This window comes from Convolutriloba macropyga, chromosome 7 (assembly GCF_964194025.1).
Source record: "Convolutriloba macropyga chromosome 7, txConMacr16.3, whole genome shotgun sequence".
NCBI lineage: Eukaryota > Metazoa > Xenacoelomorpha > Acoela > Convolutidae > Convolutriloba > Convolutriloba macropyga.
Genome location: NC_134474.1, coordinates 22796726 through 22818401, shown reverse-complemented (window position 1 = coordinate 22818401; position 21676 = coordinate 22796726). Strand labels below are relative to the sequence as shown.

Sequence of the window (21676 nt, the reverse complement as noted above, 5' to 3'; positions counted from 1 at the left end):
TTTTGAAAAATTAGTTAGTTTTAGAAAGAAAACAAAAAAAAGTTCATTTTGATGTTTTCATTTATCCCTAATCAACATTGACATTACATGGCAATTAGATTGTAAAAAAATCATGAAGTTAACTGCAATTGAATTTCAACTATGATTAAAAACAGAGTTTTTAATGTTGACAGTTTGGTAAACGCAGCCAACTGTTCTCCATTATGATACCATTTTCATAGTAGATTCTTTTCCTCCCTCAATTTCTTTATTACTCCGTTTTTGTGTAGAAAAATACAAATTGGTCGTATTGGGGGTCTCAGGAAAGTCAACTGTTCGCAGCTGTTCGGATACATTCCATTTCTGACCGGGTTCATTTTGCAAAAAGTTTTAAATTTTAAAAAAACTCACTAGGTTGTACTAATTATTATCTATACTTCAATGCTGATAAAAATAAAAACAATTAGCGTAATTTAACCAAAAAATACGTGAGTGAGTCGCCACCAGTTGCTATACAATCCTTAAGCTCGAGGATTGAAGTTGCCGACCACAGTGACTTTTGATCACATCATCCCATACTTAAGTGATCATTGATCTAATTTTGTGCAATAAAAATTGCCGCGCAGTCCAAGTACGTTTGAATTCATCCCTGGTCACACCATCTCAGACCAATTAGACCTATGACCGGAGTGGACCCAAACATTGCCCAGAATTGTAACCGGATTGTGCTCGGATTTAACCCAGACGACAATACAGATTTTCATGCGCTTGAAATGGCCTCGGACTTTCGTGTGCTCCTAGCGGCTTCCAATCAGGCGTAATCTAGACTAATGAACAGACTATGGTCCGTACAAAACGAGATCCACATCCAGTACTTTCTGGCGCATCTCTTTCCGTGTGCTCGAAGTTGACCGGATCAGAGATCACCAAGGACAGGGACCTTATTCCGGGTGGGAACCAGCAATGTGAAGGCCCAGGTGCACGAGCCTCTGATGTTTCAATGAATTTAGGATGACTCATCAGGCGAAAACTTTTCCAATAAAAATTTTTGTCAAACAAAACTCAAAATTTTTTTATTAAAAATGCCTCATATCACAACTATTCCGTTTGACGGCAGAGTCAAAGTGAATAAAAATCATTTGTTCATGTTTTCATATTTTGTCAAAGTTGTATGCTTGTTATTTAACTACGTATATATTAAACGAATTTGTAGTTTTGCTGAATGACTACTGCAAGTGAAATCAAGCAGATGCAGCTAATCTTGCGAGTGTTTTGATAATAAGCAAATTTTTCTTAAAGAGGTCTTCACAAAATTTAACGCAGCTCAAATCTTCGTCTTTAATAACTAGTTTCAGAAAGAGTGAATGCGTCAAATTCACGTTAAGTTTGACGAAAAAGTGTTGTAAAGTGCAGAATTACAATACCGAAGTTGCCAGTTTTAAAGATTTTAAATAGCCAGATTGGCGAAAAATGGCGGTTTTTTTATTGCTCTTAGTTTTGTGTGGGTTGTTTTCACTTCAGCTCATCCAATTATTAATAATAGATTTAGTAATTGAATATCCGTTAAAGATAGCAGTCAAATATTATAGTCTGTAAAACTTTTAGCAGAGATGTTAATTGAAATGAAAAATTTCTTCAAACAGGTCTTTTGCTTCAATCAGTTTTCGCGCACAATTTTGCATATACATTTTACTATATCAACTGCATGTTCAGCAACAGATAGTTTTCCATGAAATTTGGAAGTTGTAGAGGAAATTTTTATCTTCAATTTGTGTTAGCTGAAACAGTATAGTCCCGTACTCTCCAGTCTTAATAAGTACTGATTCGGTGAAATCCAAGTCTTGGATCAGTACTGTATTAGAAAGGTAGTATGTACTGTATTATGTCACATTATAGACTTAGCACGTCCCAAATCAAGTCCTGAGTCAAGTCTTGCACATGTCTTGGGCGAGACTTGTCAGATCTTGTGCAAGTCTTGGCTAAGACTTGAGAAGTATTGGATGAAGTTTTGAGCACAAATTTTAATGTTGGTTTGCTTTCGTTTCGTAACGAAAGAAGAAGGCCGCCATTTACAGTAGCTTGCCAAAAAAATCATGCCTAAAAAACTTGCCTAAAAGTGTAAATAGAAGCTCAAGAAAGCGCGAGCACTTCTACAAAGCTCACTTGGTAGAGAATAAAAAAATAATACTGCCCAAAGAGGCGTGGTCACTTTTTTCTGCCTATTGAATTAATTTTGGTTTCAAAGTGAATAAAAAGAACATTTTAAATTTTTATATACTGAATTCACAAATGGTTTGGCCAGATTAACAAGTTTCTCATAAAAAAAATTTTAAACATTTTTTGCGAATTTTGAAATGCATTAAATAGTTTCTTCTTGAAACTCTGTTTTGCCTATAAACTGCGTACTAATCAAGACTTGTCAAGTCTTGGTGACGACTTGACTCAAGACGTGCCAAATCTTGAGCAACTCAACGTGTCTTCACAGGTCTTAAAAATTTAGAGAAGAAGTGATCAGTACTGATTTGTCAATTCAAGAAGTGATCAGTACTGATTTGTCAATTCAAGACTTGTCAAAAATCAATTGCCCATGTAATTGTATTTTGTCGAAGTTTTATGTTTCTATTCAACTACTCATATATTAAACAAATTTGTAATTTTTGCTGAATGACGGCTGCAAGTGAAATCAAGTGTTTTGATAATGAGCAATTTTTTCTTAAAGACGTCTTCACAAAATTGAACACAGCTCTAATATTCGTCTTTGACAACTAGTTTCATAAAAAGTGAATGCGCCATGTTAAGATTAAGTTTGACGAACAAGTGTTGTAAAGTGCAGAATTACAATAGCGAAGTTGCCAGTTGTAAAGGTTTTAAATAGCCAGATGGCAAAAAAAGACGGTTTTTTCTTGCTCTTTGTTTTGTGAGGGTTGTTTACATTTCAGATCATCAATATATTAGTAATAGATTTAGTAAATGAATGCTTGTTATAGATAGTAGTCAAATTATATATTTGTAACATTTTTAACAATGATGTTAATTGAAATGAAAAAAATTTTTCGAACAGGTCTTTTGCTTCAAACAGTTTTCGCGCACACTTTTGCATATAGTTTTTAATATATCCACTCTATGTACAGCAACAAAAAATTTTCAAAGAAGTTTGAGTCTGGTAGAGAAATTTTTATCTTCAGTTTTTATTAGCTGAAATAGAATAGTCCCGTACTGAATGTCCAATCTTAATCAGTACTTATTCGGTGAAATCGCAAGTCTTGGATCAGTACTGTATCACTCATGTAGTCTATATTGTATTATGTCATATTGTAGACTTAGTACGTCCTAAATCAAGTCTTGAGTCAAATCTTGCACATATCTCGGCCAAGACTTGTAAAATCTTGTGCAACTCTAAGCTAAGACTTGAGAAGTATTGGGTGAAGTTTTGAGCACAAATTTTATTGTTGTTTTGCTTTCGTTTCGTAACGAAAGAAGAAGACCGCCATTTACAGTAGCTTGCCTAAAAAACTATCCAAAGTGTAAATAAAAGCTCAAGAAAACGCGAGCACTTCTACAAAGTTCATTCGGTAGAGAATGACAAAAAATGATGTCGAGCAGTCAGGGCCTCTTTTTTCTGCCTTTTGAAATAATTTTGGTTTCTGGGTAAAAGTATGGGACATTTTAAGTTTATGTATTCTGAATTCACAAATAGCTTGACCAGATTAACAAATTTCTCGTAAAAAAAACTTTTTACCATTTTTTGCTGGTTTTCAAATGCGTCAAATAGTTTCTTCTTAAAACTCTACTTTACTTATTAACTGTGCAATAATCAAGACTTGTCAAGTCTTGGCCAAGACTCTAACTCAAGACGTGCCAAGTCTTGAGCAACTCTTGACATGTCTTCACAAGTCTTAAGATTTTATTGAGAAGAATTGATCAGTAATGATTTGTCAATTCAAGACGTGCAATTCAATGGAGAAGTCAATGTACAAGACTTAAAACTCGTTCCGGGGTTATACGACCAAAATTTGGTTCAACTTTTAAATAAATCGTTCATATCAGGCTATGTAAGCAATAAACGCATCAGCTCAACGTTCTTATCTCACTTCATTTCGATTGATCTAAATAAAAGCAGACCAAAGAAGAGGTCCGGGGGGCTCTGACGAGACTAATGAGCAAGAGAAACTTCGCTCAGTCTGGGGTTGGAGGTGGTCTATACAGAAAAGATCACGCCGGCTTGTACGGCCGAACCCACAAAGAATGGTCGAACACAAAATATTGACAAATTTTAGTATTAACTATCGAATACATAAGTTTGTCCCAAAACAGCTGCATTAATGGCGTTAGTTGACATAAAATTGGGTTATTCTGCTTGCACTGACCTGACATTCATATCTGCGGGTAGTCTTCTCCCCGTCATGGCTTTCTTCCTCATGCTGCTGCGAGAGGGAAAGTCTCGCTTCATCCTGGAAAATATTCTCAACTCAACTTGCCATTCAACATCCTTCATACAATGCAAATATTACGGGATGTCCAGAAATGGCTGTTTCTGCTATTCAGATTACAGACAAAAAAATATGCTTCAAAGAAAACACATACTACATTATCTTTAGTGGAATCATAACTTCCTACAAGAGGCTTGATAAAAAGCATTTGAATACCCGGATCTGAGTCACATAAGAATTCAGTACTGAATCACAGTATTTTCATATGATTTTTACTATGTTAAGAGTTCTGATCATAGCATCTAATAGACATACACCCCCATCATACACACCCCCCTATTATACACCCCCCACCCAAAACTTTCATCAGGACGTTTTCCAACCCGACTTCTACAATCCGTTTGAGAGATTCCTTCTCCCAAGCATAGCCAGATCCACCTATAGTGAACCATTCCATGCTCAAGTCCCATAAAAATTTTACCATAGAATTCAGTACTGTACAGGGGCTGTATGTCAATAGTTGAGGGGGGGGGGAGGGAGTTAGCTTCATCCAATTTTCTATGCTATGTGGGCGCAAATGCATGGGTCATGCGCAATTTAAGATTTTCGAATTTTTCAAACTTTTAATGAAATTACTATAAAATTAATGAGGAATGAAAAAAAACTATAATATTTACTATAAGTTCATTAAAAACCGATCCTCTGTTTATTCTGTACATTTTGCAAAAGAAAAAAACTCTTAGAACACCATGATTCAGTGCTTATTTAACCTTTTACTATTGGAGTAGCATGAGTCAGTATTGATATACTGTGAGACTCCAGTCCGGGTAGCCAGTTCTCGAGCGTCAAATTCAAATATTAGTGGTGAAATCAAAGGTCAACAATAAACAGAAAAAATTGAAAGAATTACTCTTCTTAGTAGCTTATGAATGTCAAATTTTAAGGATATGAAAATTGTATTTTAATAATGTTAATCTAAAACAATTTTTGATGACACAAGGGCTATTAATACAATCAAATAAGCCGAAAAAGGGTTGCTAATAGACAGTTATGGCCAGGTTGTGCCATAGATCAAAAATCTGAAGACGAAAAGTTACTCACAATAATCATTTTTAAAATTACTCGAGTTTATATCAAGAAGCTTAAATGATCCCACCATTTCGCAAGAACTGATCCTTTCAAATTTGATGCAAATTCTGCGTCAATTTTGAATATTTCGTAATAAAATTATTCAGCGTAAACTGAAGAGGGTTAGAGGAAATGTTTTTCTGTTTTTGAATGTGTAATAGGGTTCCACCAGGTATAAATTTTTCATTTTTTTAACAAATGATACTGCTAATAGGTTGAAGCACTCTAAGGCAACTGCTAATTACATTAAAGAATGATTTTAAAAAGCGAAGAAAAAATCGTTTTGGGTTTTCGTCGCTCGGAATTCAGATTGTACAAAAATTCAAAATATAAATATAAGCATTCAGCATGGAGAGCACTTCTGCATTTCTTGCCATCTGAAAGAAAATATAAATATTCAATTCATAAAATACATGGTTTTAATGAAATCCATCCAATCGGCAGCAATTCAAAAAAACGTTAAGTTGAATGCAATAAAGAAATTTAAAAAACTTAGTTCAATATCATTTGAAACAATGTCGTCAATCACAAAATTATTGCAAACAAATCTTAAAACTTTAAAATTAAAAAAAACTTTTGAAATTTTATTAAAAAATTCAAATCCTTTATTCTAAAGTATTGAAATTCTTGTCCTGTGTTAAAGTAGAAATTATAAACTAAAACTAATCGTTTAAACTAATCGTAAAAGAGAAGGAAACTGACAAAAGATGCTATCATGTGGGCAAAAACTTGGATCAACAAAGATTTCACGGAAATACAAGAAAAAATCTGTTAAAATTGATTGGACTGTTAATCAAATATATATGTTTTCCAAAACCGAGAGAGTTTGAAATAGAGCAAAACTTTGTGGCAGCTTTTCAGTCAATTCTTACGTTTTTTACATTCTTGAGTACGTTTTGAACGTTTTGAAGCCTTCGAATATCAATAAAGAAAGACAAGCGAAAATCGGTGTGTTTACTGATAACGTACAGTGAAAATGGTCTGATCAACAAGAGCTAGTCAGAGTAGTGACCAGTACCGCTTCGCTGCTACTGCCAGACAAGATGTTCATTTAAAAACCTCGATAAGTGTTTACAAGATTTCAGAATTTTGGAAAAAATAAACCGATGCAATTTGTTTTTTTTTCCGGTTCGGCATTTCTAAGTAGACTTAACACTGCAGCGAAATGCAACAAAAATTTTGTCTCAAAATGCCAAATGCAACAAAAATGCATCAAAATTTATAATTTGAACCTAATTTCAGTTTTTCCACATTTTAACCAAACTTTTTCGTCCAAGCTGCTTTTTTGTGGAAATATCATTGAAACGCGCGCGTGTGACCTTTTTGGAGGGTGCAAACTATCTCACCATAGGGGCGAGTGGAATGTAATAGACTGTAGTTGTTCTCCCGCTGATAATAGATCAGGGGTGTGTTCCTCCTTGGCCGACACGCAGGTGGGGGTGCCATTTCCAGGCCCGCTACCGGCAGAGTAGAAACCACGGGCACCTTGTTGCAGATGATGGGGTAGATTTGAGGAAGGCGAATGTTGCTGGTGGTTGGGGTGGTAGTTGGGATAGCATCCCATAGCGAGTGCTTCAGAGTTGTTGATTGCCGAGTGAGAGTAGGATTCATCTCCAACTACCTGAAAGTTTTTGGAAACTTAAAATTTAAACATTAAGCGAACAGCTCATGACATCTAATTATTTCGGGGCATGGATCTGATATAAAGGTAAAGAGCTGTAGAATAAGTATTGTATCTTAAACATGAGTAGTAGGTGTAAAAAAAAGAAAAAAATCCCGCTCTTCGCTTTTTCCTGCAAGTACACGTACACGCGCAAACACACAAACAACGCTTAACCCTCCCACACCCACAAAAAAAAACAAAAAAAAACAAATAACAAGCACACACACACACACACACAAACACAAATACCTACACACACACGCACACAAACACACTAACACAAATACATACACACACAAGCACGCACACACACACACACACACACACACACACACACACACACACACACACACACATAGACACACACACATACACACACTCATACACACAAAGACTAAGACGGCATGATTTCTAGGTTTGGGGTGGGTTTAATGGGAAAGAACCTAACCGTTCTTGGCGAATTCTGAAATCCCACGATATCGGGCGAACTTGTGATCTGGTAGCTAGGAAGGTAGTTATCTACATCCGAAGAAGAGTAGTAGCCCCCTGTTTCCGCATTATGGTAGGAGTGGACGCGTGGGTGGTGTGATGGGGATGGTGTGATCAGTCCCCCCACTCTGAACGTGTCTGAATTTGGAGGGAGAGAGGTGCGTTTGGACAGATTGGCTGTGGCCCCTTGGTCCTTGAGATGTCGCTTCGATTCGCCTTTCCTAAAAACAGCAAAAACGGCTTTTATTTTTTTCACCTGTCTTGCATTTGTACAATAAATATATAGATCTTGTCAAAGACCTTGATTTTTTTCCTGTCGAGAATTATTTTTAATTTGATTTTCTCGTTTGATGAGATTGTATTTGGTTTTTATAAGTAACCAGATACGAACGATTAAATAAACTTACACTCTGGATCAATCAGTGTTCAGTTAAAATTAATTTAAGCAACCAATAAATGAAAATTTACAATGAAAACTAATTGTTCAATTTTCCAATTAAATTTGAACATTGACACATTATTTTTACCTAGACTGTCGCTTATACAGGAGTAAACTTCATCATTTTTTTATCACTGTCGCAACAAGGCGGTTCAGTAAAGTGCGGTCGTTTATAAAGTTCCGACCCCGCTAATCCACATTCTTGGATTAAATATCACCCAAACCAAAAACGGATAGGAAAAAGCCGAATTAAAAAAGTATATATCATAATTTATAATTGAAATAATGATATGTTCTCAAATGAGTACAGACGTATAGACCGGTCAGAGCAAGATCAGTCTAGTAGATTTTTCTGTCAATAGTATAAACAAAAATTGAAATGAGAAATTGACATTTGAAAAAAGAAAAAGAATTCAACATCGATACAAATTCTCAAATTCTTGTCTCGAGCAGAAAAGAGCAACAATTTTGCCAAGTCTAGACTTGTTTAAGTACTAAGTACCTACTACTAAGTACCTTCAAGAAAGAAAGTTATGAATATCCAGTAAACTCCTACCTAAATTTACTTACATTTTTATTCTCAAACAAAAATTGAGGAAAACAAATGTTTAAAAAATACAAACGCAGGTCCCGAAGAAAACTCCAAAAAGTAGCTATTAACACAAATTGCAACAATTTTAAGGTAACGTCAGCGTTTGAGTGAGCAAAATAATCAAGCATCCATAATAAGCAAGAAAAAATACAGAACAAAATTCGGACAGAGGAAAACTCCGTTTTCTTCGAATTATATCGCTCCTAAATTTATCAAAACAAGAGATGTCTTGTTAAACAAATGCAAACTTCTGTTTCCATTTTTGCGGAAAATCAGCGAGCAAAAAATTCAAAAACAATTCTAAGTTGCCGCACGTGAAAACAAAATTATCGCTACAATCCAAAAAGTTGGAGTTAAAGTCAAAGTTCCTCTATTCGCTTTAAAACAATTTGAAAACATTTTACGCTATGAATATACTCATGTTTGTGCTTCATTTACTATTCTTGTTCTATCACAGTCACGGCTTCAATTTGACTGCACAGTGACATTAAACGAAAAAAAAAACTTTTGACAATATATTACTGCCGGATTGTATAATGAAAATTCATACATCTCTTTATAAAAGACCGAATGCGCTAACCCATTGACAAATCAAACAACCGCAATTTTTTTATCTCTCATCTATAGATTTTCGAAAAAAATACTGCGAAGGGAAGTTGAATAACATCACGCCACTGCCGACATGAAGGCTTTGTTCTAAAGACGTGCAACATCCTTTTTTCATCCAATTTTGTTTTTTCAAAACCTTTCATTGAAGCAGCACTGTATAACCAGACAGTTTATTTCTGTAAATGTCCTAGTTGAGGAAAAAAAACAAATTTGTGACAAAGGAGATTTTTGTTATCCAATAACTATGGTTGCTAAATAAATTGAATCTGCACAACCTTTGTTTAAAGCAATCAAAGGAACCAACAAACAGCAAGAAAAAATTAAAAAACTTATTTTCGATTTTCGGAAATAACTGCTATTATGTCAAAGCCGCTGAATAATTTATGATATTCAGTAATTCAACAATCTTATACAGGTTGCTTAGCAAACACTGTAAATTCGATATCAAACAATTTTGTTGGATCTAATTAAATAAAGAGCTTGAATAGTCCATCGTAATCCACTTAGTCCATCGTGTTTAGGAACTCTTAACAAATTTTGTCTTTTTTAAAATGGAATTTTAACAGTTGCTTCAAAATTCTTGCTACAAACTACAAACTAAACCAAAAAATGATCATATATAGTTATTAGAGGTCATTTGACATCAACAAATTGACACTTTTTTCGCTGCACATTAGAACAAGGAGGCCCGTTAATGTGCGTTTGCACATGATGTTCCGACCCGAGCTCATCTAATTTATGACTTAATTGTCAAACAGATGAAGAGATAACAAAAACAGATGTTTGAGTTGAAAAAACTCGTTTAAAAACCTAACTACTAATAGAATTGCATAACGGCATGGCTCATTACAACACTTACGAGATCTGCAATCAAAAAGACCACGAGAAAAAAAAACAACAAAATGAGCAAAAACAAAAATTTCTAGGCAAAAACTCAATATCTAAATTTAAAAGCACCTAGTAACAACGTCAAAATGCAATCAGATAAAACCTTAACTACACAAACCTACTTTTTTCCTTTCTATACATCAGATGGAAATTTTACTTAATGAGACTAGGTATCAAGTCGACAAAGAGAAGAAACAATGAGGCTAAATTCAAAAATCAATCAAAATATTTTTAAACCAAATAATTTCAAAAGTCGTAAAAATCATCAACTTATAACGAAAAAATTCTTGATAACTTTAAAAAAAATAATTATGAAACCAACGTCTTTGGTTAGACAAGCCATGGGAAAGGACTAAAGATGCAGAAAAACTCAAAAAATTACAAACAATTTGCGAATACACAAATTAATGAAGATATTAAAATCATTAGCTATTATCTGAATAATATGTATTTTAATTTCAGTTTCTATTTATACTAATTCAGCTAAAGTTAAACTGAAAAAAATAAGTTCATTTGGGCCATATTTGAAAAATCATTATGATCTGTTATTACCCGAATGTGCTGAAAGAAAAGAAAAAAACAAATATACCACTCACAAAACTTTTATGAAAACGCATATTGTCCAGCAAACAAAACATCAGGTCGGACATAATATCAGTAGACAGGTTAATGTTGGACGGCACCAAAAACACGGAATTTGATGCGACCTCTCGATGATGAGAATAAGTTACAAAATGACAAATTGATCAAAGACTGAAAAGATTGAAATTTTTTGAAAACTGGATAATATCATAAACTTTACGACTATTCGCTATAAACTGACTGCATATGGTAACTTCATTCATCAGTACTTAATCACAAGCTGCTGATGAGACCGGTCAGCACTTTACCAGTACATAAAGAAAAAAAGAACAGGCAAAAGCAGCAAATTCAAAAAAAATTAGGGAAAAAAGTGTCGAGCGAAAAGGCATTCAAAAAGAAATTTTCAGTAGAAACTTTTCAAACAACAACAAATACAGTCAAAATCCAAAAATTCAGTAGAAAAGTGCAAGAACAAAGTGTCGGGGCGGCCATTTAAACCATGAGATTTTCTCTGAAAACCTTGTCTATGATCCATTGAACGTCTTCTCAAAGCCAATGGGTGGTATAAGTTTTATGATAATAAGGTAAGATTTCAAAAGGAATCAAAATTACGAAAAAAAAAATATGCTAAAAATTTTTAAAAAAATTATGAAAACTCGTGCATCGAAATATTAAAACCACTAGTTAGAAGATGAAACAGCTAACTAGATACAGTTTGGCTGAAGACGAAAGAAAAAAGGTCCTGAGGTTACTGAAGCTGACTTAAAGTTTACGAAAAAAATGTTTACGATTGGTTAATTTTCAAAAAAAAATTCGAAAAAATATTTTTAAAGTCTTGACAGTCATTAAAGTCAATGGCTTTCAACGGATATTAACAAATACGCTCAATTATACCTTTATGTGAAGACAAGGATGATTGTCAGGCATTTGTAATCAATAGGACATCAGAGTAAGTCCTTTGACTATGAAAACAAAAATAAATATAGGCAAAAACCAAAAATTCAGTAGAAATGTTCGAGAAGAAAGTGTCGAAGTCATTTAAACCATATGCTTTTCTCCGAAAACCTTATCTATTGTCAATTGAACGTTTGCTCTAAGCCAATGAGAGCTATAAATATTAAGATAATGTCGTAAAATTTCAAAAGGAATCAAAACTACGAAAAAAAATATACAAAATTTTTAAAAAATTATGAAAACTCGTGCATCGAAATAATAAAACCAATAGTTAGAAGTTGAAACCGCTAACGAGATAAAGTTTGGCTGAAGTAGAACGAAAAAGGGTCATGACATTACTGAGACTGACTTACAGTTTACGAAAAAAAAGTTTACGATTGGTTAATGTTCAAAAAATTTTCTAAAAAATATTTTTAAATTCTTGACAGCCATTAATTTCAATGGCTTTAGACTAATGTTAATAAATACTCTCAAGTATGCTTCAATGGGGAGACAAGGATAAGTCACCAATAAGACGTTACAAAAAGCCCTTGACTATGAAAACAACAACAAATGCAGGCAAAATCCAAAAATTCAGTAGAAAAGCTCTAGAAGAAAGTGTCGAAGTCATTTGAAGCATATGTTTTTCTCTGAAAACTTTATCTATGATCCATTCAACGCCTTCTCTAAGCCAATGGGAGCTAGCACTTTTCAGATAATGTGATAAGATTTCAAAAGGTACCAATAATTCGAAAATATCCAAAAATTTTGAATTTTTTTTGAAATCTTAAGACATTGAAGTCAAATGACAAAGAGTTAGAAGATAAAACTGCTAACCAGATTAATTTTGGTTGTAGTAGGAAGGAAAGGGACCCTTTAATTACTGAGACTGACTTACAGCTCACGAAAATAAGTTTATGATTGATTTATGTTAATAAAAGTTCCGAAAAATTGATTTATGTAAAAAAAGTTCGAAAAAGTTCGGAAAAATTTATGTTAAAAAAGTTCGGAAAAAAACTTCGGAAAAATTTATGGTCGAAGGCATAAGAAACATGAGCAACTCTTTGAAAACTAATTTTTTGTTCATTGGGCTCCATTTGACTGTAAATGGGGTTTGTCATTTACGGAACCTCGATATGAGAGGTGACTAGCCTGTAGGTGACTTAAAAAAAACAACAAAATTTGAAACGTTTTCTCAATGAAAAGTTTTCAAAAAAATATGAAAAGGAGCTCTAAATTAGAATTCGAAATTGTTTTTTATTGTAAACTTCCCTATGAGACCCAACTAGTCTTTTTATCGCCTTTCGCCTATTATGAACACAGCATTGGTTCATTTGGTGGCGTGAAATGTAATTTTGAATTACTATTTTTATAGAAAAAATCTTAATTTGAACGAAAATTCCCCTAAAAGTGAACAAAATCATCCCACATATCACGTGTTCACACAAAACTTTAAACCTCGATAACTCCTCGAAAAACGAAATTCAAATAATTTTTACATTTCGAATTCTACGCTGGACGAGCTTTTTAATGATACCATCAACATTTCTCTACGATGAATACATCGACCGGCCAAAATTGTCTGAACAAAAAAAACCCATTTGAGTGTATTGTTTCTCCCCCCTCAAGTGGGGTGGGGACAATAAACAGACAAGACATAAACAGAATAGAAGACTCATTAAGGTTTGTCAGTGATAAGACTAGTAGATTTTTTGCTTTACTGGTTTATAGCTTATCTGAGCTGACAATCTGTTTAGCGACAATGGTTCAAATACAAACTAGGTTTTAAATAACTAATCTTTAAAACATAGATCGATTTCTAAGATGAGCGTGAAATTTCAGTGACAATTTTGTAGCATTTTGTTTAGAATGCTTCCGCTTCATTAAAAAGAGAAACTAGATTTATTTATCAATTGTACACCGACAATATTCGCAACACATACTTGATTAAACGAAAAGGAAAGAGATGAACTGGCATCTATCAGCAATTCTATCTTACAGGTCTCTGATTGAACTTGAATTTCTTGGAAACTGCTCGGATATAAAACTTGTTCAAGAAAATATTGCCTAGCACTTTGTGCGACCCCTCGCCTAGTAAAAATCGACCTCACTTTTCAGTTATTAATAAACAGATGCATTTGAAACTATTTTCAATTCTCCAAAATACAGTGTGACTCTTAAAACAAAAGTTTGTAAAAGCAGACAAAGTTTCCAATTTTAAAATTGTGTCTGTTTGATTGCTGAATCGCAAAATCCTTCTGCGTATTTCTAAGAAATAATGCCATTTTTTTCTGAAATAATTAAATAAAAAACATCTACTTTTATGATCCATTAACCGCCAACTTTTAACTCCACTACGTTAAAATGCTTAAAAAACAAGTTGACTTGTAAGCATAAAGTCAGTATCGGCTGCCAGAATTGATTTCAAATAACACGCAAAACATTGAATATAGATAGTGCCGATTATTTAGTCCACAACAATTGAACATTCAAATTATGTCAACTCTGCCTCTAGGACTACAAATTTTTAAAAAAAAATGATGTTGAAATTGCAATTCTAACGTCAAAGATGTGTTTTTAAAAAAATGAGACGCGTATATAACAGATCAAATTTTCACTTACTTGACTTAAATTTTTCACAAATTTTTAATAATTTACAGAAAACTTTTTTTTCAATCGGGAATGATATTGGAAATGCTGTTCTGTTGAAGCACAATTTTTAAAAAAAACTTTTGTTTGACTAATGAAAGGGTAAACATCGAAATGTATCTTGGAAATTGTAATTCTTTAAAAAAAATCATATGCCCCGCATTGTTTCTAATTTTACTGTAAAAAAGTTGATTTTATGTACTTTATCTAACTCTTTAGCTTGTCTTTTTTTCTATTAAGATCGTCATATTTCGATCAAAATGTATAAATTTTCCCAAGAAACTTTTAAGCTTTTGCTCTTCGAATGTTTATCTAGCGATTATTCTCCTACTCTTTTGCTTTCTACACGTCAAAAATTGATTTAGTTTTTAAATTTTGCCAAGATTAATAAAAAACAGGCAACTCGTTGACATAAATCGTAAAAACATAACATTGCATAAAATTTTACTGGTTAAGGACAACTTAAAGTATCACATAATTGGAAAGCAATTAGTTGCTAGAAAAAAAACATCCCAGCAAGAAAACGAAAACTTTAATATTGTTTAGGCGTAGAAACAGAAATGGAAAACTTACTTGAATCCAAGAAATCTCAGCACACTTTTCATCTTGTAGTCGTATCCGGGAAATAATGGTAATAACGATAGCAGAGACAACAGTAATTCATAACCGTCAAAGTTGGCAAAACAGATTTGTACAACCAGCAACTGTCATTGTAACGTAATACATGTTAACTAATATCGAAGAGTTGATTCACCAACAAAAAGTTGTTCACTTCACGAAGCGAAGATTCACGCGTCGTCTGCGTGAGAGAAGTTTCGAATACAACTCTAGCGTAACTTTCAATACTAATGACTGATTTTTCTGATTTTGATTGATGATACAAGCATGTTTGTAATAAGTGAACTCTGTGTAATGTGTAATAACCAAGCTAGTTATAAGTAATAATTCGTACAATCTGGAAAATTAATCAAAGCCATGCTGCGGCAATAAATAATTTTTTAATAACATACAAATTGTAATAAACGCTCACGCTCTTTAATTTTTTCAAACAAGAAGTAGCTATTTAAAGTATACTTTGTTTGCTATTGTAGATAAACGATACTGAACAGAGACAAGAAACAACTGTCAGATTTTCATGTCTCTTTGAAATTGTCTTCTAGTTTCATATTGAAGGAAAGGAGCTATCGAAGTGTGTTAAGATATCCAGAGCACGTTGTTGTCTGGTTAGGCTATGTAAAACACACGATTGGTTTTGGCTTTCAGGGCTTAAGCAAATTGGTTTTAGATTTCCACGATAATCGCGACAGCTGGTAACAGGGCACGTTTTAGCCCGGGGAGGGTTGGGTTCAATTTGACAAACAAAGTTGGGAGTTGATTAAAATGCACCCCCTATAATAACCAGCAGATATGGTTATTAATTTATAATAAACTATCGCAAACTCGGTTATAAATGCTAACCTACCATAACTATACTATCGCCTATCAGGCGCTCAATGATCTAGTTTTCTATTTTGCTTGTTTTACTGAGCATATTGAAAAATCACTTGATTTTACTTTTAATCTTCGAAAGTATAGAAAAAGATTGTATATTAATTTTTGTTAGCTTTATAGATAGCACTGTATCGATAAAACAGTATTGTATCTGTTTTTCTTTTCATTTAAAATTCACCTCAAGTTATGTTTAGTTAAGTTTTCTGACGCCTTATAATCAAACTTAGCTTATTAAAGATGACAAAGGGACGATCTAAACTCAAACTAACAGCGACGCACACTTTCTTCACCAGTACGTTATACATTACCAAATATTCGATATACAACAACGAAAACAAGCAAACAGTCAAAGTCATAAAACAACACAAAACGAGCGAAAAAAATATATAACTTGAAGTTAATTATCCAGTTTACGCCAATTAAATGAAACAAAGTTCTACGATGGCTTTGATTTTGAAAAATGAAACCACATTTTTTTTCGATGTAAAGGTTGTGTTGAGGCTCCTAAATGTCGTCTGCATGTATTGCATTAAAAATGAAGCCAGGTCTATTAATATTAGGAATTGCAATTATCTTAGGAACTGCCAAAAAATAATATCGAACAATTTTTGAGAAGTTCTGACAGAATAGATTTGATAGCTTAGAATCTAGTCAGTGATGTTTAATCGCTGGAATTGCTAACAACAAAAGAAGTATAAACCACTTGACAGTTAGTGAAAATAACCGGAAAAAGTACATCTCTTTAATCTTTTATAGCAAACCGGACCTAGCGATGAACATAACATCAAAATGAACTGGAAAACCATTGTTAACCAAAAAAAATAATAAAAAATTAATTTTCTGTAAGATTTGAAACCTATTTAGCATTTTTTGGACTACAATTGAAAAATTTAAGTTTTCTTTCTTGAACTTTTCTGTTACCATCAAATTGAGAACAAAATAAACTGGTGATGAAAATGCCAAAATTCCTTGCGACTTTTCTGAGGTTTTAAAATTTTTAGAGCAGTTTAGTCAAAAGTCACTTACTGATAGTCACCTGAAAGGGTTTAAGCACTCAGATTACATAATTCGGAGAAATGAATTTTAGCATAGGTTTATATAATATCGATTTGATTTATTTTTCATTCAGAGCTTTATGTTTGGCTAAACATCCGATATCTGATAGTTAAAGAATGCAAAATCATCGGAAAAAAATTTAAACAAAAAATTATACGAACACTTTGGATACACGGTATCGTACAGATGTTCCAGAAAAAATAGATGAACATTTTTAAATAATAAGTTGCTAGTAAAATTTCCGCAAAAATTTTTATATAATTTTGCTCAACATTCGGACAATTCCGGGATCGAAGGAAACGCTTTTAAAATTTCTTGACATTGTGTTGAATTCATCTTCATTCTCAAACTGTTGAGTATTTATAGAAAATCATGTTAACCATTGCTAGTAGAAATTGATATCTAAGAATATTTCTCCAGAAAAAAAGACTCGCAGTAAACTGCTTGCCTCATTTAGCACTCACACACTAAAATTAACATTTTACAATTTCTCTTATCAATAAAGTTGGGAGCTTTCCTGATTTCTGTGGTAAGTTATTATTGAAATTATTTAAAAAACGTAAACCAATTTTAATTTTTGATTCTTTTACTTTAACCAATGATTTTACATACAGAATTAAATTGCTCCATTCCAGCGTCCTCTAAACTCAAAGCAGCTTTGTATAGATTAGCTGTAGCAAATCAGAACTTTTTTTTAAAAAAAAAGACATTTTTGCTCTAAGTGCAGTTTTTCATAACGCTTGGATTGAGATTAAACAACCAAGTAAGCTAAAAACTTGGTTTCTACAATCTGGAGATAGATTATCGCATTGATATGACAACCTCAACTATTTAAAAAAGATGCTGGCTTCGTGTTATTATGGCCATACCGAACAGGAGTCAGACCATATTGAAAACAACTTTGATGCTTATATTTTTTTGAAATAGCGTCTAAAAAGAAGACTAAATTGATATTCAACTACTATTCAGGAGCCTCGTGAATTTGTTCTGATCACATATTGGATTTCGAGGAGTGGTTTTTTGAGAAAAACTTTGTTAGTCAACTTTTTGTAATATAATTTTCACTATAGATTATGCAGTTTTAGACTTAATTTAATGTAGAAGACGTTTCGTACCCGTACCTAACTCCAAGTGCGTTTCAAAACTGGGAGAGTGTAAACGCAATTCCTCATCATTACTGATTCATAGACTGATTCATGTCACTTTTTTGACTTGTCAGACATGCGTTCAATCTGATTTTACAATGCTCAGACTTGGGCCGAGTGCAAAAAAAAGTTCAGTATGGGAACGAAACCACGCTCTCCCGCTCCCTAGATGTTCGTTCTCCTTCCTGCGCCACCATTTCTGTTGGAACTCTGTCTTTTGCGCTAGTAATATACGCTTGAAACAAGCAATTTTCAAGTGAGAAAGCGAGCAAAATCTAATAAACGGAAGACTTGCATTAATAATTGCCCAGTACTGATTTACACTTGGAGTTTAGTACGAGTAGTTTCAAGACAGTATTTAATTTAAATCAGCTTGGTTATCAAATTTTGGTCACGATGAAAAGGAACAACAGGCATTTCGATAGGAGGGTACTTACAGTTTGTTAAAGAGATTAATGATTTTTGAGTCAGCCCATTGATGTTATAGATTGACCTTACATACGATTGACCACTCTCCAAAATATTGTTAACGAAGGAGTGTATCTTCCATCGTCTTTTTCCAATTTCAGTCCGTTGTAATGTACTACAAACTTTGGTTATTTTTACTCCCCGCTCATTTGGTGAGAAACCATTTTTGTGAGAGCTATCAATATCAGAAAAAGACTGCGAGTGTTATCGGTATAATTTCAATAATGCTATATCTTTTTAGAACCAAACTAGTTTACTTGTTTCGTTTTCAGAAGATCAAATTTTAAAAGCTCCTCATTAAAAATTTTATTGCGATGAACGAAGAGCAGCTTATTGAGCTCAATTTATAAACTGAATTAAATGCAAATCATACCCATGAATATTGAGGTACAATGAATATTGAAGTGCATGAGTATTGCGGATGAAGGACTCTTTTTCCACACAACTGAGAAAAATTTTCCCGCCTACTTTGAGCTCCTTTTTGTTTTTCTTGAAAGAAATTTTAGCAAGAAAAAAGATATAAATTCTTTGAATTTTGATATTAGAATCATTTGGGCAGAGCATTTGCTCAACAATGAGCGATAATTGACGCAATTGATGAAAAAACTGTGAAGACTGAGAAAACTATTGTTGGTGAGTGCACGTTTGTTTATCTAGTTCAAACTGATTTAAAAGAAGCATCAATGAGTTGTTGTTGCTTCTTTAACATGGCTTCACACAAAGATAATAAAAATGATGAATCCTATTGAACAGAATTGACAGGAAGGCGTTCAATCACGCAGGGAATGACATGCGCAATTAAGAATAACACAATGGGCGCCAAGTCGGTTTGTATCATTACAAATTAAATATTTGTTTGCAAAACATCCGACAACAAAAATGTGCACCACGCACATACACACACACACACACACACACACACACACACATTCACACACACACGCACACGTAAACACATGAACAACACACACACACACACACACACACACACACACACACACACACAAACACACACACACACACACACACAAAGACAAACACAAATACATACACAAACACACACACACACACACACACACACACACATTCACACACACACGCACACGTAAACACATGAACAACACACACGCACACACAAACACACACACACACACACACACACACACACACACACACACACACACACACGCATATATATATAAAATTGTTTATTATAATTTCAACTTCTCAGATTCTGACAAACAGTTTACTTATATGCCATAAATAAGTTCAAAATATTGGATTTTTATTGAATTATTGATTGACTTTGAGCTGACGCTGATCACGTTGTTAAGTGTCTGATCAAATGATTAGAATTTAGTTTTTCTATTGATTTTTTTTATCAATACTACTTCGCTTATCCCTGATAAGGAGAACAATTCAATGTGTTCATGCTGTCATATTCCACACCGGGTCAAAAATGAGAAATTGAACTAAAAAACTCGAGCAGATCGAATAAAAATTACTACCAAAAATGGCGTTTTGATAAAATATTGTTCAAAATTTTCTTGTTGTAGGGCTGCTACGTAAGAAGAGCATTTAACCGGTGGAAAACTCTCCGTTACTCTTTGAATAACATTGGTTGCGGTACATCTTAGGATGTTTCCTATATTTGGAATTTATGACAGGTCGCAGGCATATTGAAACATTTTTCTTACAAATCATTAAATGAAATCATACCCGTTGCGTACTACCTCAAACAAATTATTCTTGCGGATTATTGCTATAACTTACTCCATACTCATGTTCTGCAAATTTATCAAAAAATGACAGAAAAAAAACCATTCAATTATTGTTACTGCCAACAAACTGAGGGCTAAACGGAGAAAAAAGTGAAGAAGCAGCAAAACCACGCATTTTTCAAGATAAAAAGGCTGATTTTTATGCGGCTGATACACGTGTCCGGACGAAACAGTCCCAGACAAAACAGTCCCAAATTGCAAAATATTCCCAGATGGAATAGTCCCAGAAAAAATGGTACCGAAATATCAAAACAATTGTAAATATGATCTACAAATATTTAACAAGCATAATCTGTGAGTTAACCTTCTGAATGCATTGTTTTTAATTGATATGAATTAAGATTAAACTACCCGTACCTACAGTTCATTGACAATCAGTACTGAATCACAAAATGTTCAGCAAAAATTTAAGTTTTAGTACTGATTCTGAAGGATTTCAGAACCAACTGTGAAGTGATTTCTGAATTTCTCTGAATCAGAGCAAAATTCAGTGAATATATTCTGTATTCCTCTGAATCAGAGCAAAAATCAGAATGAATCACTGAATTAGCTCTGAATCAATCAAATTCAGTGCAAAAAGTGACCTGAAATAGACCCTGACTCAGTACTGAATTCGGCTGAGAGTTATGTACGGGTAAAAATTTGTTTGAAAATACACATTTTTGACAAAAATTATGTTGTTGTTCAACAGCTTAATATTTGTTCAATGGCTTAGTCATTTGAATAACTTAAGGAGTTTCGTTATTAATTGGTGTGTGTATATTAAACTAAATATCTAGTTGGGAATATTTCGTATGGGACTGTTTTGTCTGCTTTCATAGGACTATTTCGTCTGGCATTGTTTTGTATGGGAATATTTTGCTACTCGGGACTGTTTTGTCTAATCACCCTGTAACATAAAATTTTTTTCAAAAGACGTCCTTAAGGGTTCTTCAATTTTTTGAGATATTATTTTGTACCACTGTTAAGACTCCTTAAAGACATCCTTCCTCATCCATACCCGAGTGTTTAAGGCAACCTCTTCCCGATTACTCTAATCACAATTATCATATCAAAAATTAAACATTCATATATTATCATCCTGAAAAATAACATTTAACCTCATTAGAGCTAAAAACGTCATTATATGGTTAAAAAACATTCGTAGCTTATTATAAGTTATCTGAATCAAAAAGCTCTGCTTTCCGTTGCTATACTTGAATCTTTACTTTAGTTTTAGTATCAGAATTTAATTTAACCTTTTTGACGTTACGATCTTGCCTTAAATGGATATTGAATACCTTTTAAAAAAGGTGAATATCAAACTAATTAGAACCATAACGGAATGAAATGACTAAACTGAAAGTTTTTAGCG

General features: G+C 33.4%; 1 protein-coding gene across 2 annotated transcripts in view; it reads right to left on the bottom strand.

Moving 5' to 3' along the window:
- The window catches only part of LOC142342709 (ankyrin repeat and fibronectin type-III domain-containing protein 1-like), a 96246-nt gene extending 80342 nt beyond the window's left edge, over positions 1–15904 (bottom strand). Inside the window, exons 1-4 of one of the 2 annotated variants that reach the window (XM_075394222.1) lie at positions 14955–15904; positions 7649–7910; positions 6884–7158; positions 4347–4430 (exon numbers count right to left, since the gene is read on the bottom strand). In XM_075394222.1, coding sequence (XP_075250337.1) covers positions 4347–4430; positions 6884–7158; positions 7649–7910; positions 14955–14986 — 653 coding nt within the window. In that variant the 5' untranslated portion in view covers positions 14987–15904. The remainder of the gene's footprint in view (positions 1–4346; positions 4431–6883; positions 7159–7648; positions 7911–14954) is intronic. The other variant, XM_075394223.1, reaches the window with a different exon arrangement.
- Between the last annotated feature and the right edge of the window lie 5772 nt (positions 15905–21676).